The 23,040-nt window shown below is 39.2% G+C and overlaps 1 protein-coding gene across 2 annotated transcripts; it reads left to right on the top strand.

Annotated features, from left to right (window-relative positions):
• Window positions 1–3,593: 3,593 nt before the first annotated feature.
• pcmtd1 (protein-L-isoaspartate (D-aspartate) O-methyltransferase domain containing 1) lies at window positions 3,594–21,877 on the top strand. 2 transcript variants are annotated; one of them, XM_005476418.4, is made up of 7 exons: window positions 3,594–3,791; window positions 10,811–10,872; window positions 13,684–14,140; window positions 14,513–14,615; window positions 15,730–15,901; window positions 18,586–18,709; window positions 19,051–21,877. In XM_005476418.4, exons 3-7 carry the CDS (start codon window positions 13,834–13,836, stop codon window positions 19,422–19,424), a joined length of 1,080 nt encoding a protein of 359 aa, XP_005476475.1. In that variant the 5' UTR covers window positions 3,594–3,791; window positions 10,811–10,872; window positions 13,684–13,833; the 3' UTR covers window positions 19,425–21,877. The 2 variants fall into 2 exon arrangements, with proteins under 2 accessions (XP_005476475.1, XP_003438149.1); XM_003438101.5 differs by lacking the exon at window positions 10,811–10,872.
• The last annotated feature ends 1,163 nt before the right edge of the window (window positions 21,878–23,040 follow it).

The raw sequence follows: 23,040 nt of genomic DNA, 5'->3' as shown, positions 1-23,040 counted from the left end.
TACTTTCCAGAAAGATCCGTTGATTTTCATAACCATAAATCCATCCAACCATTCATTTTCTGAACAGCCTCTCCATTCGGGGTCACGGGGGTGGGTCTGCAGCCTGTCTCTGTCGTCAAAGGGCGAATGGCAGGGTTAACCATTTACAGGTCGCTAATCTATTACAGAGCCAACACAGAGGGACAGACAGTTTAGCATGTACCTAGATTGTGGGAGGAAGCTATAGTACCCAGAGAGAATCCACACAGAGTGCGGGAAAACCTGAACCCTCCATCCAGAAAAGCCTCAGCGAAGAATCCTCTAGCTGTTTGGTGACCGTGCCAACCACTGCACCATAATGCCGGCCTTTCAAAAAAACCTAACCTTAGATATGTTTATATTATGCTTATATCTATTAGTGAATTTAAAGGCATCATAATCAATGTGGTGATTGTTTTTGTCAGGGGTATTTGTGCATTAGTAGTGCATCTAAAAAAGATGTGAATATTGTAAAAAAGTTTTATTTTTTCCTAATTTATTTCTAAAAGATAAACTTTGATGTATTTTATATTTATTGCATGTAAATGTAAATATTTCAACCTTTTTTGCTTTAAGTTTAATTTGATTATTATGGTTTGTAGCTCAAGATATATTTCTTAAGATCAATCAAAAAAGGATTTAGAATAGAACTTCTGGAAAGCGTGCTCATTTTATATGCTCAATACTTGGTTGTGACCTCTTTGATGAAGTGCCACATCAATGATGCGTAGCGTGGAGGGGATCAGGTTCCGGCACTGCTGAGGTGTTGGTCTGATAGCGGCCTTGAGATCCTCTGTTTTTCTGGGCTGGGTGATTCTCATCATACTCATCGTACTCACAGTACTCGACAGAAATCATAGATTCTCTGTGGGATTCAGGTCAGAATAGTTGGCTGCCCAATCAGACATGCCACACCATTTATTACTAGTTTTGGCACTGTGGGCAGGTGCTAAGTCCTGTTGGAAAAGGAAATCATCATCTCCATAAATCTTGTCAGCAGATGGAAGCAAGAAGTGGTCTAAAATCTCTTGGTAGAGGGCAGTGTTGACTTTGGACTTGATAAAACACAGCTGACCAACCATCACCACCACCAGCAGGTGACATGGCACCCCTAATCATCACAGATTGCAGAAATGTCACACTGGACTTAAAACACCTTGGATTCTGTCCCAGTCTTCCTCCAGACTCTAGGACCTTGATTTCCAAATTGTATTTAAAACTTACTTTCATCTGAAACCTTTGGACCACTGGGCAGCAGTCCAGTTCTTTCTCTCCTCAGCAGGGTCAGATGCTGCTGCTGATGTCACTGGTTCAGGCATGGCCTGATATTAGGAATGCAACATTGGATATCCTTTCCTGCAGATGTCTGTGCATGGTAGCGGTTGATGCACTGACAACAGCCTCAGTCCACTCCTTGTAAAGCCCAAGCTCTTCAGTTGACTTTTCTTGACAATTCTCTCTGGGCTGCGATCATCTCTGTTACTATCACACTTTTCCCTTCCAGGCAACCTTCTATTATTACGCTTCAATACATCACACTGCAAACAGCCTCTTCAGCGCTGACCTTCTGTGGCTTAACCTCGTTGTGGAGGTTGTTGTGGATTTTCATCTTGACAACTGTCAATCAGCAGTCTTCCCCATGATTGTGGTTGTGTCTAATAAACTAAACTGAAAGACACAAAGCAAAAGTCCAGTGTCACCTCTCATTTATTTATATTTAAGATCTTTTATATTTTTATATTATATTAAGAAAATGGGAAATAGGTGCTGGAATTTATTGAAACATGTACAAACAAACATGGAAATACAGCATTTAAGACAAAAACTGAGGTTGTACAATTCTAATGAGCTTGAACATCGATAATTAGTATGACCACATTTATTCTTCAACACAGCCTGAACTCTGTCAAGATGATCCCACACTACTTCACACTGTTGAGGTGCTGGCCCCGAGGAGGCCAGTCCATGACTGATAGTGTTCCACTGTGCTTTCCTGGCTTTAACTGTGTTAGCACTGTTTTTGGGATCATTGTCATGCATTGTATTGTTATATCGTATATTGTTGCATGGTGGATCGCTTATGACAAGACCTCCAACACCACTGGCTGAAACACAGCCCCGAACCATGACAGAGCCTCCATCATGTTTTAAAGATGATTGTAGATACTGCGTTATCTCTATCCTGACTTCCTTTGTGCATATTGATGACAATTTGAACCAAAACATTTAAATTTGGATTCATCACTCCATAAGACCTGTTGCCACTTATTTTCAGTTCAGTTCTAGTCTGATCTGGCATATAACAGCCTTTTCTCCCCTTTCCCCTCATTGAGAATGGCTTCTTGACAGCCACTCTTGAAATGAGACCATTTCTGAGCAAGCTTCAGTGGAATGGAACAGCTGAATGAACAGCTGCACCCCAGAAGGGGTGTCTGTAGCTCAAGAGGTAGAGCAGGACACCTACTAACTGGAAGGGTTGTGGTCCAATCCTTGGCTGCTCCAGTCTGCATGCCCAAGTATCCTTGGGGAAGATACTGAAACCCAAGTTGCTCTCTAAAATATTAATTATATAAAAGTATCAATGTGTGTAAATGTTAGATGGAAAGTCAGAAGTGTAGGGGAAAAAAAGCACATGTGTCAATGAGTGTATGTTGTGTAACACACTGAGTGCTAGAGCAGAAAAGTGCCATATAAGAATCATTGACTGGAAGAATACATTTACCATCTCTGAGGTGCTGTGTCTTTGCTAATTTTGTGACAGGCTGCTAGTAACAAAATGCCTAAAAATGCCATCTAAAATTGTTTATTTGCCAAGTCATCTGTTATGTGTAAACAACACCGGTTCTTCCCTCTGGTAAGGTACTTTTTTATGCTTGGTTCATAGGTCAGGGTCAAGCGACTCAACATAGAAACAAAAAAACAAAAATTATTCTTCTGAAAATTATGTTTGTTTAAAGTTTGGAAGACCTCTAGAAAACCCAAAGGACTGTTATTAAAAACTACTTTAAAAATTAAAAGAAAGCCCAGCTTTTTGGAAGTAAAATACGAAGAAATTAAAGGTGACTCAAAACTTTTGCAAGCTACTTTTTGCTCAAAATCAAAATGAAATATTCTAAAAATCTGAGATACTGAATTTCTGAGTTTCATAAGCCATAATATTTAAAATTAAAACAACAAAAACTTTAAAATGCTCCACTTTATATGTATTAAATGTAGACTTTTTAATAAAAATGTGAAGCAAAACAACTTTTTTCACGACATTCTACATTTGTGAGATGCACTAGAAGATTTGATGTTGTATATCTTGCATTTTAAGTTGTGTTTTGTTGCATTTATAATATACTAAATTTGTGCGGCTACTATACCTCGGCCACGTCACTCTTCCGCTCAAATCAAAACGTCCTGGTGAAATAAAGGTAAACAAACATAATTTAAACGCGCACACAAACACTAATAAAAAAAAATCCCAGTTGGTTTTGCAAAGATAAACAGATAGCATAGATAGCAGCGAGAGCAACAGTGCTTCCTTCTAACGACGTTTTAAAACCACGTGACCTCTGTTTACATCCTCTTCTCAGCTGTTTCTTTCTTCTTGCACTTCGACACAACTGCTCGCTTTTGCTACTTTATCTCTCCAACCAACCAGCTGGTTAGTTAGCGCAGTAAACTGGTACTTAACCACTTGAAGAAGCCGCTGGTGTGTGAAAGTAGCTGTCACTGACCGTCGCACTGAACAGCGCTTTACGAGGAATGAGTAAATGCGACACGGCATTGTGAGTATTTCTTATTTGGAATTCGTTATTTAGCCAGCGGCTGTTTGTGTAAGAGTTACACGCTTTGTGTTGTCGTTGGCAGCTGTATTAGCTTTCCGTGGTGTGACATGGTTAAGTACCTGCGCTGTGTGTTTGCTAACTGTGTAACGGCAGGATAAAGAGGCGAGCTTACCTAACCTGCTTTGTCTGTTTTTAGTGATGGCGCACTCAGGCCCACAGAAAGCTAACGTTAGCCCGCTTTAACTGCAACTCGCATAGCGTTGTGTTGCACTGAATGATAACTCAAACCCTCAGCTTCTACCTGGAACACATAATTTCACATCTAAATTCGTATTCTACTTTATTTCTATATTGAGGAGCGCACACGCTAAAGCTGCGAGTGGGCCCGGAGTGACTTTTCTAACAGAAGTGCGAGCTTTCTCGGGCGAAATTATACTCCGAAAGATGTGATTTATGATCGGTTTTTTTTTCCTGTTAGAATATTTCTGTTATGATACACGAGTCTTATATTTTATCCTCTCCTTACCAAACCGGTTTAGCTAGTTGCTGCTAAAGATTGGGGTTAATCGCACTGCAGAGAGAGCTGGCCAGCAACTGCGTTTTGGTCGACAAGTGGGAACAAAAGCTGCATGAAAGCCTCAAACACACCACAGCCTCTCGCTGTTTGACAGCTGCTTTAATGAGTGCTTGGCTTATGTTTCTCACAGGTGCGGACGACTTTGATTGAGGGTGAGCCGTGATTAATAACGCTTGACAGGGTTTCATGAAAACGCCGTTGTTGTTGTTGTTTTGCCCCATCGTCACACGCAGTGCGAAGAAAGTCTGATTGGCCGCTGATTGGCTGACAAGCTGCGGTCTGTGTGGCAACCGCGAACACGTGACCAGGTTGCGCGCGGATTGGCTTCACCAGGTGTCAGTTGTGGGAATTTGGGGAACATCTGTGGACACCATTGCATGTAAAAGCCGAGTGACCAGAAAACGGCGCAAACCTGGGGACTGCATTTCTCCCATAAACAGCACCTCACTGGGGAGGTGTCGCTGATTGTATCTTAGTCCATTCAACAGCCTAAAAAACTAAAATATATGTAGGTTGTAATACCTATATAGATATACAGGCACCACAACTTAAAAACTAAAGTATTTTTTTCTGAATTCTGATGAGTATGACTGCAACTAACTTATCAAATAACCTCATGATTATTTACTTATATGAGCAAGGGACCAGAAAATGGAAACCTGTAGGCTAAGCCCTTGCCATAAACCTCATCTTGTTTCATCGGCGTAACTTTGTGCTGAAGACTGGGGGGGTCAAGATCTCTGTCTAAATAAATAAATAAATAAATAATAAATAAATCAGGGTAAATTCCCAAATGATTAAACATGCAACTATTTTGCTGGTAATAACTGAAACGAGTAAAGAAAATAAACAGTCTATTTATGCAAGGAAATTACACCCCTGTCTTATTTTAAAGTTGTGGTCAGAAGTTTACATACATTCATCATGGCATGAATGTTACAATAATTTGGGGCTTTTAGTGATTTCTTTCAACTGTTCTTTTCCCAGGATGGAGTGATTGTACAACACACATTTAACAAGTTAAAAAAAACAAATAAATAAATAAACAAAAATTGGGTGCACAAGTTTAAATTTGTTTTGGATTTTCTCTTATCTATAAGGTCAGAAGTATACACACAGCTTAAATATAAATATATATATATATATATATATATATATATATATATATATATATATATATATATATATATATATATATATATATATTACTATAACATACCCTCGATATAGTTGTTTTGGTCCGCAACCAAGTGCGATTACTGTGTTCACACCTGTACCAAGGATGAAAACGTACCAGTGTCGGGAACAACCCAGGAACCACCAAGGCTGCAGCCTGTCACAAACTGGAAACTGCTCAAACCTGAGTGTCACTGTCCACAGTGAAATGACTTTTACATCATCAATGGACGGAGAGGGTGCAGACCAAGAAAGAAGCCCCTACTCTAAAATCAACACCTTCAAGCTGGACTGAAATTTGCAGCTGCCCACATGGACAAGCCAAATGCTTGGAGAAAAGTTTTATCGTCAGATGAAACAAAGATTCAGATATTTGATCACCACGACAAGAAGCATGTTTGGAGAAGTAAAAGTGAAGCTTTCAAACCTAAGAACACTGTAGCAACTGTCAAGCACGGTGGTGGTAACATCATGTTCTGCGGTTGTCTTGCTGCCAGTGGTACTTGTACATTGCACAAGAGAATAATGAAGGACTACTTCCAAATTCTTGAACTTCACCTTAACTGTAACTGTACCAGCAGGCCATGGCTCCGCATCTGCATTTGTGCTTGAAGCCATTTATAATTCTTAACTTGTTTGATGTGCTGCTCACCACAAACAAGCACAAGCATAAACTTTGGTCTTTTAACTGTATTTTCATAAGTTTTACAGCTTTTCCTACTAATAAAAACCTCCCTTATGGCCATTAATGCTACACAAAGTAATTAAACAATTAACTTGTTCAACCCCAATGCCCCCGGTACCAGAGGCGAGAGGGAGAACATCTGGTTTAATTCGATGTACCACCAGGTCTGTTACTTGAATATAGACATGTGTGGTATCCACAGAAACGTCAGGATCTCAAAGCCCACAAAACCATTTCAACAACCACCAAACACAGCTAAAACGGCAAACAATTAAAAGGCAGGTGAACAGATTCTGCAAAAAGATGTAAACAAAGCGCATGGTGCATACACAGATGTGCCGTCAGGAGCTGAAAGCAGACATCTGACAGATCCTGAAACTGCAGGTTTCATCAATCTCTGACTAAAGTTCACTGAACTAGCAGCAAAAGAAACAAACCACCCCCCCCCCCCCCGTAGTGATTTTTCTGTTACCTTTGCTGTTTTGCTTCCACCACGATAAAATCGTACTTCCTGCACTGCTTTCTCTCTGTGTACTTTGAGACCAGTAGTTTCCCATTAAAAATCTATTTGCTGCATTATTCGCTTTCTTATTGTGCACCAATCTACCATTGTAGATTTACCATACTTTACCATACTATACATACTATTTACCATACTATAGAAATCTTTTTTTTAATGACTAGTTAAAAAAACAACAAAAGAAAACTGGACAGTCTGAGCAATGAGCTACCTGATTAAGATCAAAGTGGGCATGATGTGGCCCACGGTGGAAAATGAGTTTGACACCCTTGAGCTAGACAGTTGAAACTTGGACACAGTTAGATGTTCCAACAGGACAGTGATCCCAAACACACATCAGAACTGGTCTTCAGTAAAATGAAATCGACAGTAATATTCTGGAGTAGTTTTCCTAAAGCCCTAACCTCAATCTTATTAAAAATTTGTTCACTATGCTTAAAAACTGGGTGCGCACCAGAAAACCGATCGATTTAAATGGACTCCACCAATTCTGCCAAGAAGAGTGGTCAAAAATTCAGCCAGAGTTATGCCTGAAGCTTGTTGATGGCTACCAAAAGTATCTGGTCGAGGTGCAACTCGGTAAGAGACATTAAACTACTCAAATATTTACAAGGGTGTATTTATTTATACTCAACAATTCAAAGAAATCATTAAAAGTCCAACATTACCATGACACTCATGCTCATGGTGAGTGTATTTAAAAATCTGACCACAACTGTAGCTATATGACAGGTGCAGAATAGTCCACGAGAGATTAGGACTAACACAGAGTCAAAGTAGATAAGAACGATGAGCAGTAACATAAGGTAGACAATAGCTGGAAGCCAGAAGCAGTGAGTTCTTATGTTTCTGGATACTAAAAATTAGGTCTGCAGACATGACCCATGACTATCCACACATTTAGTGTGACTCTGAGATGCACCACCATACATGCTTAGACTGAAATTCATAAATGCCCTTGTGTTCAATATAGTTGTTGATACAGACATTAAAAACAGACAGCAGTAATGTGTTCCAGGCTGATAGACCATCAAAAAGTCTGTGTTCAGGGTCCTGACCAGTGGTAAAGTTGCCTGTTGATGTTATTGTGATAAAGGTTTAAGCGCCACTGACCTGGGAAAACATTAAAAAAGAAATATCTTGAAACAAAAGTAGAAAAACATAATTTCAGAGTATAATAGGAGCAGTTTCAAAACCAGGTGTATTCCAAACCAATAAAGTGTGACACGTATATCTTAGTGGTTGATGTCTAAATGTATTATCAAAGGTAAATTGATACATTTTATATTACCTAGCTTATGACAATTATAAAACTTTAATAATACAGTGTATAAGTTTTCTGATGGTAAATGCTGATAATTCAACAACAGTAAGTTGCAGTCATAGTTATCTATTGATTACATTCTTATATTTGAGTAAAAATCTATAGATTTTCAGAAAATATCCTTGAATATCTTGTGGTTTTTTTTGCTCTCAAACTGCTATTTTAAATGTGTTGTTTAGGAAACTGTTTAATGGATTTCAAAGGCAACATGCAAATAACTTCATTTTAACTTCCTTTTTTTTCATCTAGCACCAAACTGAGATAAAGTAATTCCTACTTGAGTAAAAACATTGTTTTGATTTTGACCCAGAAATTCACTTTTATCGTGGAACTGTGTGACTCCTAATCATAAGTACACAAAGACGGCAGGGGCAAAAATTAGAGGATTCAAGTAAAAATAGCTGGTGGGTTTTTAAAAAAATTAATAAATCTGAGCGGGTTCGCATAAACGAAGAGTCGGCCCCTGTTGTTAGCCTGGTACAACACACACCTTTACTGTCATGTCTTCTCGCTGTTTGTGGCTAATTAACACAGAATCGCGTGGTGAAATTTACACACGTAACAAAAACACTTTTCATTTGATCGCTACCACCACTAGCCTGATGGTGGAGCCATAGGAAAAGCCTCTCCATGACCTGCATGTGCGTGGGTTGTACATTGGTGAGCAGGTCGTCATGGTGAGCAGCACATTGGACTCCAGGATCTTAGTTCGTCATGCAAATAAAAGATTAAATCTTAAAGAGAGATTATCATTGTAATTTACCGCTCTAATGGAAAATGAGTTTTTAAAGGTTGAACTTGGCTTGTAAAGTAAATGACTGGAACTCCAGTCTTTGCAGCATTTAATGTAGATATGTGTGGGAAAATGCTTAGATCTGGCCTTTTCAGTACAACACGAACAGGCTCTGTCAAATCAAAAGTAATCCTAAATGAAAATTTTCTCACCACCATCGCAACTTCTCATGGGAATTGTGCAGATCTTGCAATGAAATGTATTTACTGTATCGTTAGGTAAACTTCACATGAACTAAGCAGATACAGACATGGATATAACACAATTAGGTTGAATCCCATTGAGTGCACTCTTTAAAATGGAAAGGTTCTGACATTGGAGTGCATTGGTGGTCTGCAGGTCAGAAATATCCTAAGAGAGATGTGGCAAATTAAACAATCCTGGAATGAAATCTAGGGGAGACATGACAGTGATGGTGGTAGAAGTGTAATTTCCCAGCGGGGGGAAAAAAGAGTTTTATAGCCTTTTTATTTTGTGAAAAATTTGACTGATTCTATACATGCAGTTCTGTGTTGGAGACCACTGAAATTAAGTGCATCTTGCTTCCAAGAGGACTTTGTGCAGATGCTACGAAGCAAACCACCATTTACAAGCTGTAGTTATGTATTCTCACCTGGAGTCAAGTATGTTTTTTTTCTTTTTTTTTTTTCTTTCTTCCTTGCACTTCCACTGTTGCTTTTTTCCTCCTGTTCAAGCCAACTTTGTAAACTAATCAGCATTCAGCCTATGCACAGCATCATTACTGTTGGGCAATGTGCTGTTAGCTTTGTGGAGGGCTGCATGCAAGTCCAGCCTCTGCCTTTGGTTGAATTCCAACAATCTCTCTCTGCAGAGCAAAACAGACATCAACATTGTACTAATAATTACTTACATTAATTATTACATAAATGGACAAAACAGGCAGTAGACGTTTGATCCTAACTTTTTCTGCTGCAGTAAAATTGAGACACAACTATCATAAATTTCCCTCAAGAAACTTAAATTAAAACAAAAGTTGAATCACGAATGTCCTCATCTGTCACCAGTACAAATGAAGTACTCGAATACAGCTGCTTATGCAGGTTTAAAGTCCAGCTAGTTACATAGTGACCTTGAAGTTGAAGGCGGTGCTGTACTGGACTGCATTTTATTAGGAGCTGTTTACGTGGTAGAAATTCACTAAACAGGTAATAGAATTAACTTCACTATGACAGTGTCAACAAGCCTTAACATTATAGGTATCATAAAAGTAGACTTTATAGGTGAACAGCTTTAAGTCCTCCTCTTGAACCTTGAATTTATTTTCATTGCTTGAATCCTAGCTTTACAGCATCAGAATGACTCCGGCCTGCTCTTTATAGCACAATTGAGACTAGTTCTGTACCTTTCTTACAAGATTTACTGATTAGTTTTCTGCAAATACAAATTGTGTTGGAAAAGTGCCGTGGTATTAAGCCACAGGCACATAGGCATTTAGTTTCTTGTTTTTTGCCAACAAGGCTGTAAATTGTCTGAGTTTACACACTAAATGCTATTAACCATCGGGATTATCAGTTTACCTCACACTGTCTGCTGATCGGTCGAGTGCTTGTGCTGGTGCACTGCCTAGACAGGCCTGTCGTATTTGGTTGCAGCTCCAGAGCTGATCCTGTGTTGCTGGAGGATCTGCTACACGTTCAGTGAGGTGTTTATAACCGGGTCAAGCAGACACTCATGACCTGAGACGCTGACGCACTTTCAGTTTGTGGGGGGCCTAACTCGGGACGTCATGTGTGTGTTTACCAGTGAATACTTGTTACAAAGAGGTATTTTTCTTTGTTTAAAATAAGCTTATTGCCTGGCTGGTCTTTCTTGATTTGTCTTTAAAGGACTTTGTTGATAATCAGAGGTTTGAGTGTACAGCAGTGCCCAAAAGCACTTTTCTTGAATACCTCCACTGACCCATTTTCCTGGATTTTCTTTCAGTGCTTACAGAGTGAAAAAGGAGGATTAAAAAAAAAAAATACACTGCTGTACATCAAGTGATGGTGAGCGAATCAATGGTTCTTTTTTTGCCAATGGAAAATTACCTTACTAGGCCTCCCACTACAAAGTCACCTCTGAATTTAATCTTTATTAGCTGAGTCAGATGTGCAGATGCTGAGGAGGCAGAGAAGGAATTCAGAACCTATCTCCCTCGGCTGCATCACAGGGTGTAAAGGGTTTGATATTTTTTGTTATCAAAGCTTTATAAAATGTTGAGAAACTGGCACATGTCAGGAGTTTTCTCTTTACAGCTACTGTGCTGTATTACATAGGAAATCCAGCAGGTCATTATTTGTAATGTAAGCACCAAAAGAGCAGTTCATATTTCAGCTGAAACTCAGCCTTAAATGGCAGGTTTCACAGCTGTTTGTTTCCTTCCTTGTTCCTTTTTTTAACACCACATCTTGATTAGTTGTAAGACATTCAAATAAACAGCAGTTTTATTTTTGTAATTGTGTTAAGTGGCCAGAAGTAGCTTAAAAGTAATAAAATATTAAAAAAAAAGAAAAGTAAAGAAAATTAGAGCTGTTTTTTTTTTTTTTTTTTTTTGTCTTTCTTTCTAAAGGAAAAAAAAATCCCACTTAATTTGATTCAAACTCACAAATAGTTAAAACTATTGACTTTAAAAACATTGTGTGTTTGATATACTGGTTCTGTTGTGTCTTCACAAACTTCTTGAAACACTTTTGTTTTGGTTAATTATTTGATTTTTATTACCTTTTTTGTTGGCATAGAATCTCAGCCGTCTTGGCTAAAGCTAATTGTAACCTGCCCGATGGTGACTGGGTGATGCATTTTAGGGCAGGACAAAGATGCACCTGTAAAAAAGATTTAGAAGACAAAAAAACCCCCTCCATTATGTAACTGAAAATAAAAGTGGATTATAGGCAACATAACTGTATTATGTGCACATTCTTGCTTACAACTAAAATATTTTTATAGCCCGATTGATTATTTTACAAGGCCGATATTATCAGTCGATATTGGCTATTTGTTTGTTATTTACCTGCATGGAAATTTAAAAAGTAAAGATATGACAGGATTTGATGCTGCATAGAGGGCACATACACAACCTCTCAATCCAAGCAGAGTCGGGGAGATTCTGACCAAGTGAATGAAACATGAGTGAAACATGTCAAAAGGAAAAAAATATTGTCCGACATTTCAGAGTATTGGATAGCCAAATATGAGTATCGGTTTTAAAATTCTATATTGGTTGAGCTCTAAATGGCTATGTTTACATTGTCTGTCTTTGTAGATATCCATCCATTCTCTTTCGTTTATCCTTGTTAGGGTCACCGTGGGCTGGAGCCTATCCCAGCTACGATAGGGCAAGAGGCGGGGTACACCCTGGACAGATCGCCAACCTGATGCAGGGCTAACAGAAAGAGACAGACAACCATTCGCACTCACGTTCACACCTATGGGCAATTTAGATTCTCCAACTAACCTAACTCCACTAACTGCATGTCTCTGAACTGTGGGAAGAAGCCAGAAGCCATTGTAGATATCTCTTATCACAATCTATCTTAAACAAACCTATAATTTGATTAGCATCAGGCTAATCTTTGGGCTTTGACATTATGGTGATGCACAGACTGATAACTCCAACATTGCAGATTTTGCTGGAATGGTTGCATTAGGGAATTTTTTTTCTTTGAGATTTCTCAGCGTGCAGGCTCGTATAGCCAGTGCTGAGGATCAGGAAGTCTTGCACAAGATTTGGATATTATTTTTGGCTTGAGAAGGAAAAAACCCCAAAACTGCTGTGTTTTCTCATAGCTGTTTTAACGCTGTTTCTAGAAACTTTCATATGTGCTGTGATGGAAGCTTGTGTCCATCTTGCCCTCCTCTAATGTCAGCTTTCTGTTACATCACTCCACATCTGCCCTGTGGACATAACAGACTCCACAGTAGAATATGACATGACATTGGGGCACAGAGTCTCAGCTGCAGATGCCTCGCAGCAGGTTTTTATTGTGAAAATATCTGAAAGTCAAAGGATCCAATATGATTCTGAAAATGTTGATGGTTATTTTCATTATTGATTTACTGGGAATTATTTCTGTCCATCACAAAACTGTCCAGCACATCTTTGCAGGGCTCTAACAGTTTATAAATAGTTTTTAAAACCTTAAATGATGAACTGTTGGTATTTCTTTTAAATATTCTCTTAAACAAATCTTTTCATCTACAGCAAAAGCAGACAGTGTGATGCATTCTTCTTCAGCTTCTTTTATATCACATTTTGTCTTGTTGTTGCAAGAGAAGCACAGATAACAAATTGCATTAATGATGCTTTTCTTCCATTAAATATTTTCCTGTAAGCCGCAACAGCGAGCCATGTGTTATTCCACAGCCTCTGTAACAAAATTAAATTTAGGGTCACTAACTGTATTTGTGCTGTGACGTGCCTGATATGTGTTGGGGAAAAGGGTCTACATACGTTAGATAAAGCATAAACCAACAGTAGAGGGAAGGCCTGCTTGTCACTGTACTACTGGATTTGTTTCATCATGACAGCGTGATGGCCGTTCTTTTACAAAGGCACTGCACATTTATTACTTTGTAAATCTGTTTCATCCTGAAGGGATGCTTAAAAAAATGGTAGTAAAATACATGTTTCATTCTTTTAGTCCCTTTCTCTCACTCATTAATTTTTCATCATAAGACAATCTCAGTTGTGGATTAATAAAACTCTTTTTATCAGCACTTTAAATCTGCACTTCACTTGTAGATTTAACCAGACACTGCTCCCTCACAGGCGTTAATGCCATAGTGTGTTTATCTCACTTTTTTTCTGTGTTTCTCAGGTCACTTGCTGCCTGGACATGAACTCTGTCTGAACTGACACTCGAGGAGCCACAGCGGCAGCACAGCCGTTCATCTCCATGCACCTCTGAGGACGAAACAGTCATCCTGAAAACGAGTTCGCCCCTAAGGGTTCCTCTTCTCTTTTCGCCATGGGGGGAGCTGTGAGCGCCGGAGAGGACAATGACGACCTAATTGATAACCTGAAAGAGGCTCAGTATATCCGCACAGAAAAAGTCGAGCAGGCTTTTCGGGCCATAGACCGCGGGGACTACTATTTGGACGGCTATCGGGACAATGCCTACAAAGATTTGGCCTGGAAGCACGGTAACATACACCTGTCCGCTCCGTGTATATACTCCGAGGTGATGGAGGCACTGAAACTGCAGCCGGGACTTTCTTTCCTCAATCTGGGCAGTGGAACCGGCTACCTGAGCACAATGGTTGGCCTCATCATAGGTAATCTTGGCATACCCTTATTGTGGGAGGTGTTTAGATGTTCTCTAAAGTCGACATGGACAAATTTAGAGGAAATGATTAAGTGACTCCAATAAATGACATCACTGATGCTACTGAATATTGTCTTTATCGATCAATTGGTTTATAATATGTTCCCCAAAAATAGCACTAAAAACCTAATAAATGTCAGATAAACAGTGTATATTTGCATATGTTCAGATTTGAGAAGCAGAAATCAGCAAGAATTGGGCTTTTTTGCTTGGTAAATAATGGAGGCCATGAATTAATATGCAGCACTTTTACACATTATCTAATGACTGAGTTAAATGACGATATTATTCCCGCTTTCGTTCGTTTGCCCCCCCTCCTAAGGGCCATTTGGTGTGAACCATGGAGTTGAGCTCCACAAAGATGTCGTTGAATATGCCAGAGAGAAACTGGATGACTTCATAAAGAATAGCGACAGCTTTGATAAGTGAGTATATGCTTATATGGGAGAGCCATTTTATTTCTTAAGCTCGCTTTCACCACCTGCCCGACTACACCTTCACCTGAGTCTCTGGTGGTTGCCTGGTGAACGGCTCTCGGCAGGAAACCGCTCCACACATGACCACCTGTAAAACGGCGAGTAAGTGTTCAGGTAGTTTTTAGGCTGACGTTAGCCCTGCACTCAAAAAGCAGCCTTCTCATTCAGTTGACTGAAGCCAGTGAGTCAGTGCAGCGGGGATGCCAAAACGAAGGACTCCAGCAAAACAAGTCATTTGACACAAAAAAAAAAAGTTGAACCAAGCTCAACTTTTGCTGCAAAGCATTGTCCTTTGGCAAGGTGCCGCATTGGTTCCTCTCAGTATGCAAGTACTCATCCCTGGTAGATTTCTGTCTTACTGAAATACTGAATTTCTGTTTGCGATGCACCAATTTATCTGCCAAACATCAGAGTTGGCCAATTTAGTCTTATTGACTGCTGCTTGCAAAAAAGATTGAATACATTTATGCTTATTCAAAGATGGTATATGTTGAGGGACTAAAAGAGTCATGCAGTTATTTTGGTTTTTGGTTTTTTTATAGTGCAGACTTCTTTGATCTTTTTTTTTTCTTACAGAAAAATGGATTTAAAAAAAACCCAAGTTTTATTCATTGCACATAATTTGCTTATAATAGTTGTGGCTTTTCACAGTTTTTGAATCTTGTGTGTGACTTTTGCAAAGTGCTCTGCTCTGTTGTGGCATCTCATAAGCCTTTAAATGCATTAATCTGTTACTAATTGTCACACCGGTGCAATAAATGGGTTAGCTGTGCTAACCACCTGCTGGCTCCAGCTGCATATTTATCATAAAGACATGAGAGTGAGAGTCAATCCTCTTATCTAACGCCCTGCCAAAAAAATGCTAATAAATTTATCCCCCAAAACATAAAGTGTCCTCTTGAAAAAGAAGTGGCTGTTACTGAATAGGAGGCACTAGTGACCGTTTGCCGTCTTAAGTATGTAATCTCTCATGTATATTTCTACAAATGTGATGATGGGCTTTGCAAAAAACCCCCCCAAAACATTATTTTATTCCTTACCTGTCTGATTATTTCTTTCACAGGTTTGAGTTCTGTGAACCTGTCTTTGTGGTGGGGAATTGCCTTGAAATCTCCACAGACAGCCACCAGTACGATCGCATTTATTGTGGCGCTGGAGTGCAAAAGGACCATGAAAATTACATGAAAGTACTGCTCAAAATTGGAGGCATTCTGGTGATGCCTATAGAGGATCAGGTAAGTGCTGCAAGTCACCGGACTGATACGAAATCGACACATTGTGATTGCTGCTCAAAATGCTAACACACAAGGGAAAACAAGGGAAAATGGCTTTGACCTAGTAGGCTTAGTTATGAAACTTTCCCATCCATTATTGAGCCGCGGCTGCACCTGGATTTAAGCAGCCGTGTACAGAGTACACACAGTGCTGTATAAATAAATGTTTTATTTAAAAAGTACGATAGGTGAGTGTGGACAGTCTGCAGGGCATGTAAGAGGGCACTGAGGATATTTCGGGATGTTGGTGGGGAAACGGTTGACAGCAACCTTTTCCAGTAAGAAGTTTAAAGATTGTGACGGATTCATGGTCAGTGCGTTTGGGCCATAAAAGGAACTGAAGTAAAGCGAAGCTTGGCCTTGATCAGATATCATGACCCAAGGGTTGAATGTTTTATGTTAGTAGTTACACAGGACGACACTCTGAAGTCAGACCGTAGAGGGAAAACATGCTTAAAGGAAATCAATCAGATTTTATACTATTTTTTTTAAATAAAGTAAAAAAGGGAGGGGAGAGGGTGGCAGCAAAGTTATTAATCATGGCAGAGAAAATAATTAACACAATTCTGATCTAACAGCTTGAAAGCACTACAGCCCCAGATTTACCCAGGCCATGTTCACACTGATGTGGATAATTTTCAAAACGCATCTTTTTTTCCTCTGTTGTGGCCTTTCATCAGCACCAAGCCGACATCCCCCATCTCCATCTCCTCTGGAGCTTTTTGAAATTACTCCCCAGAGTGGACAAATATGAAACACCCATTCCAGTAAGGGGAAAGGCGGTGTGGAGCTTTTTGAAAATGACACCCTTCAGCACTGGAAGCAGCATTAAGAAACTTTATTATCTGTATCCACCCCCCCACTCATTTTATACATTGACACAAGGAAGTGAACGTTATAGATGTCCAAAACAAACCATAAAACTCTTCATGCGTTCATTTGGGAATTACTGTTAGACTTGGAAAAATGTCAGAGTAAAGCAGAGAACTGCTCGGTTATGGCAAAAATACTGAGATCGGGAAAACTGTGGATTTATTATGCTGTCACAAAAAAGATGCTTGTCTTAATCACACAGAGACCTTGCAGTTGGTCTGTGCCCCTTACAGATGGCTATGAATGGATGGACTTCATAGCCTCTTCTTTATCAGCCCCCCTCCAAGCCTCATCACACCTCCCCCTGCGAAGTTCTAACAGTGCACACTGAGTCAGCAACCTCATATGACTTTTAACGTGTTTTGAGAACTGTCACAGTGCAGACTCGTTATGACCCGAGCCAACATAATGATGGGTGATTGATGTCTCATGTAATCATTTATGTCTCTTGGATTAATCTTCTGTCTTTTGATATTGATATGTCATGAAGCAAAAGGACAAAGACTTTAAGGCTTTTAGCTTTTCAGATGCAAAATGTTTCTGTTTCAATTTTATCTTTCACGGTAGTAGAACCCGACTGATTTATCAGCAGGTCGATGTTATCGGATAATGTCAGCTGTGTGCCGCCACAGCACTTATAATAACCAATACATACAATTTGAAAAAGTGGCAGGAGAAACTGTTAAACCAGTTTGTCCACTAGAGGGCACGCCGCAACTTTCCTGTTGGCAGTACTTGTTTGGAACAACCAGCTGAACCTAGCAGAGTCGTCAGATCGTAATCAAGTAAATATGTTAGCGAAATCTGTTTGTGTGTCATGTGTCTGCAAGAAAGTAGAAAGTATTGGCTTATACATCGGATTTTAAATTGACAAATATTGGTATTGGTATCGGCCAGATTCTAGTAAGAGCAGCAGTGGAGTGCTTGCATTGTGGTTCTTTTCTCTAATGAACTCTTCTCTTTTGCAAAAGAGATCAGATTAAAATAATGAATATCTAATGTTTGTTGAATTTTCTGTGTGATAAATGTCTTTTTTCAGGAGTTTAAATGCACCAGATTAGCGGTTGCTTTTATATGGCCAAACAATTTTATGCAATGCTCAGACATTTTTGAGTCTTTGCTGGAAGCTAATTGTATTTGGAAAATTTCATAATGTACTTTTTTTTTTTCCTTCTGTTTATTAAAAAAAAAAAAGAGTGTGGCAATGAAATTTAACCCACAGTGTAAATCCATTAATAGGTCATTGGAAATAAATGCTAAAAGTCATAAAACTAAATGATGTTTCTGGCATGAATACACTGGGTAAAGGTGAGAAACAACGAGGAGCACAGACAGAAGTCGTCTCCTTGGTCCTCTGATTTTTATTCAGCGCCTGCAGGTTATAGCCACTAGAGAGAGAGATTTGGGGCAGGGATGTCTAAGCCTGCAGCTAAGTTTACAAGAATAAGCCAAATTTGGAAGGTATATGGAAAATGAAGCTACCTTTAGCTTGTCTGTTCAATTCAAATGAGCCTAACAAGCATGCTGTGGTTGTGTAAGACTTGGCGCGTGTGGATGGAAGCAGTTAGAAGGATGACTTTTCCCCATGGTGGTGTGATAGAGGCCTCTTATTGGATTGGGATTTATTACACCCACAGTAACAGGTGTACATGTCGACTCGAGTAAAAGTTATCTTTTGATTCACCTGAGTCCAATGTTTCCACTGCTCCTTGCTAAATGTGAAGCATTTGATGTTTTTCAGTGTAGACTTCAGTTTTTGTCTCTTTATACAGCTGACCCAGATAACCAGGACTGGCCAGAGCACGTGGGAAAGCAAAAACATCTTGGCGGTGTCCTTTGCCCCCTTGGTCCAGCAGAGCAGAGCTGATGGAGAGAAGCCCGACACTGTCCATCTGCGTAAGTTCCCCAGCCTCATCAAACAAACAAACAAAAAAAACTCCCAGTTTTTGTGTTTCATTATCTCTAACTCATCTTGAAGTGCAAAGCAGGCAATATTTTAAATTCAACGCGTGATGTGACGAGTCCTGAAGCGTTATTGGCTTTGACATATGAAGCTCGCCCCGCGGCCGCTTCCTAGACCCAGCTATTCCTCTCCTTGAAATACCGAGACACTTTTCTCTTTCACATCCTCGCTCGTTTATGCTGACCTAGTTGAAGGACTGGTGCGGCTGTATGGATTATTCTTATTTGTGTGGCGCACCGCCCTGAAGCACCGTGTCATCTCTCTTTGTCCTCAGCCCCAGTGACTGTCCGCAGCCTTCAGGATCTCTCTCGGATCTACATACGCCGCACTCTCCGAAACCTGGCCAACGAGGACAGCCAGGGCAAGGGGACGACGCAGAGAGTCCCCCAGAAGCGCAAACGCAGGCGCTGTCGCAGGCGGCGCATCAACACCTACGTTTTTGTAGGCAACCAGCTGATCCCGCGGATGGTGGAGAGCGAAGAGGAGGAGCACACGGAGGAAGAACACAAAGAGGTGGAGGAAGAGGAGGACAGAGACAATGGCGACAATGAACCCCTCAAGCAAGTGAACGTGTTGAGAGACCAAATAATGGCTTTACCGCTGCCTGAGTCACTGAAGGCATATTTGCTGTATTACAGAGAGAAATGACTTATTCACTTGATATCCATTCTTAATGGGTGCAGCGAAATGCTGAAATGCTTTTCTTCATCTTTTTTCAGTACAAATGTAGCATTATTTCCACTTAATCTTGATGGCAAAACTGTAACGGAAAGAGACGTCATAGATAATATTGGATAATAATGTTATGATTGTTGTGAGTGTAAATTTTTTGTTGACATTCTTTTTCTTTTGGTTTATAAATGGAAAAAAACCATAAAAAGTAAATGAAAATAGTTTCAAAAATCAATTTTGAGATTCAGATTTTATCGCAATGTCAGAATTTCTGCAGAAATGTGCAGATTAAAAATTGTATGAAAAAAAGAGTTCTTACTATATTTGTTAAAATACGATCATGCTAAGATGAAGACTTTTATTGCACCTTTTTTAGAAGCTTTAACTTACTTTCAGTGTCTGATGATTTAATGATACTGAGAGGAGACACTGAAAGGCAAATAAAGCCACTTTCTCCCCTTTTTTTTTTTTTTTGTAAAGAGAGTTAAAGAGTAAGATGTTCCTGCATAAGCCCGAATGGGGCACGTATGTCATTACTCTTCTTGGTATTTCATTTCAGGGTGATGTGTTTTATAACTTCCTATTACAAGAGTTCACTGAAAGATCAGACTGGTTCATAATTTTTTCTACAGGGCACCTTTTAATGAAACTTTTTCTACAGGGTGCTGACATTCTTGTTTCCTCACTACTACCTGATCTGATAGGCTGTCGCGGGCCGCCTCCTCTCTTTTTATTTTGCCCTGTTGTGGATTCATATAATATAATATAATGATTTAATTCTTAGTATTTGAATAAACCACATCAGAGGTTTTAAAATAAGGGTGACATGGATATGATGGTGGTTTAAATATTCACCTAATTTCGAGGGGAACTGGTGAAGGCATGATGTTCGTCCATAATGAATACATGCATGAATATATTGTATATGGGTGTTCCTGACTTCGCTTCTCGTGATTGGTCACTGGAGGTGATGTCCCAAGTGATCAAGCTTTGAAATGTTTCTTTACAAAGGACAAAAAAAAAAAGGTTTCAAGATGGTGAACCAGATTGATGGCCTTGACACAAATCTCAAATTCTGTATAGTACTTTTTTTTTTTTTTTTTTTAACGAAATCAACGACAATGCAAAATCTGACGCCTTTTTGTATCATGGACAACAAAGCACCTTAATCTGCAGTCCTCAAGACAGAGAAAAGGAAAAAAAAATAAAAAGATGAATTTTTTGGGCTTCATTTGTATTGTGGACTGGACTTAATGTCATGTAAATCCTCTTTAAGTACAATTTGCTTGCAGAACCTTCCTGATAGTGATGACTTTTAAGTGCCAACATCCCTCGCCCCATCACATTAGGACTTCTGTGAGTTTTCCAGCACAGTAAATTTCCCCAATAAAGGATGATATATTTCTACAAAAACATTCCACAGTGGGGAAAAAAAAAAGGGAAAAAAAAAAAAACAAACTAAAAACAAAACGGCACATCACTGATCCGACAGGTCACCGTTTTTCTTCACGCTTTACCATCACAGCGTTTGGAAAGTTCCTTCATCTTACTTTGAATGCATAAATTTAGTATTCCAAAAGCTGAGTTGAATGTTCTTGATATTAATTCTATTCAATATTAAAGTGATATATCTATATATGTATTGTTATCATATGATTCTGCATACAGTTGAATTAAGTTGCAGTTGATTTGTTGTAGCGCCCTCTTGCTGTACTGTATCTTGACACTGGGAACTCTGTAGATCAAATCTCCACTGCTGTCTGTTAAATAGATAAGATATTAGTGCTATAGGTCTTCATTTTGTTCTGGTGTAATGACGAATATTTTGTTTGAAAACGGGGCTGGTTATTCTATTTAGTAGTTTTTGTGTGTGAAGAGGTAACATTTATTTTCTGTAAGGCTTTTTTTTTTTTTTTTTTTTTTTTTTAAATACATTCATTCATTGCAGAGCTTTGCAAGTAAGCAATAATGGAATAATTTCTCAGCTTATAATTACCAATAACAACATAGTCCCATTTTATTTGCCTGGTATCCATTAAAATTCACATGACCAATTACAGCCATGCAACAGTTTATATACCATTATCTAAAATGTAATTGCTAATTAGAGAGCACATTAAGTATTGAAAGCAGGGGACCTACAACCTCGACTCTCAGGTCGCGCCTTGCACCAAAGTTAATGGGACTGCTGTGATTACATTTAATGTGGATGAGATTCGACTACAAAAATGGCACCCGGTAAATACCAAGTCATAACCAATTATGTGCTCTTATATTAAGATAATTTGTTCAGAGCCAAAAGAGTTTTATTCCTGTTTTTTTTTTTTTTTTTTGAGGCATAGGTTGATTACTCATAGTGTGTGCAGTTCATTTTGAAAATGTGGTGTTTCTCCGTAACGTTTGGCACAAAAATAAAGGTCACGATCACATTATGTGTCTTCTAATCATTCTAACTACTCTGCTTTTCTGATCTTATTTATTTACCAAGGATGTGTAAATGTCGTCTGTTACTTAAATGAGTCCTTACAATAATTATAATTTTCTTTTTTTTCTTTCTTTTTTTTTTTTAGTTTTCTTGCCACTGCTCTTGTGTCACATTGTAGTTGTGGAGTGAATAATATCTGATGGATGTCACATCAGTGTCCATGCTTCTGTTGACCCAGTGGACCATGGTATATTTAAGCTAAGTTGGCTAATGCTGGATTTTTGGATGCTAGATTTAATGGACTTTGGAAAGTTCAGTAAATTTATTGGCACCAAATTTATGAATGTGAAATTTATGAAACTGTAAACTTTGCAATTAAAAAAAAGTGATGTGAAAAAGATCCATCCATCCATTCTCTTGAGCTCATCCTTATCAGGGTCTGGAGCCTATCCCAGCTACCACAGGGCAGGGAACACCCTGGACAGGTTGTCTGTCGCAGGGCTAACACGGAGACAGCCATTTGCACTCACACACCTATGACCAGTTTAGAATGACCTATAAACCTCCAGTTTCCAGTTAGATTTCACTGTCACATATGACTCCAGAATACTTTGATATGCAGAGCAGTTCATGGTCAACTGAGTGACTGCAAGCTGTCCAGAGCCTGTGGATGCAAAACAAACACAAATAATTACCCCTCCACCACAGTGCTTGACATTTGGTATAAAATTTGTGCTAACATGTCATGTTTGGTTTCTGCAAAGCATGGCGCTGTGGATTATGGCCAAACATCTCTGCTTTAGGCTCGTCTGTTCAAAAGAAATTGTTCAGGAAAGTCTTGCAGTTTGTTCAGATGTAACACTGGGAACTCGGCTTTGCTGCCATGTTCTTTTTTATAGAGAAGAGGCTTTTCTCAGAGACCCTCCTAAACAAGCTATCCTTGTTTAGTGTTGAGGCATATATAGTCTATGATGTACTATAGCTGTTGGGTGATTTTTGCAGCTTCTCTGAGCATTGTACAACCTGACCTTGGAGTGAATTTGCTGGGATTGTGGTGTTGTATTAAAACACAACTAAATGCTCCCGAGGGGCAGCACGGTGGCACAGTGGTTAGCACTGTTGCCTCCCAGCAAGAAGGTCCGCCATCTGTGTGGAGTTTGCATGTTC

Source organism: Oreochromis niloticus, linkage group LG18 (genome assembly GCF_001858045.2).
Source record: "Oreochromis niloticus isolate F11D_XX linkage group LG18, O_niloticus_UMD_NMBU, whole genome shotgun sequence".
In the NCBI taxonomy this organism is placed as follows: Eukaryota; Metazoa; Chordata; class Actinopteri; order Cichliformes; family Cichlidae; genus Oreochromis; species Oreochromis niloticus.
This window is presented reverse-complemented; position numbering and strand designations above follow the sequence as displayed.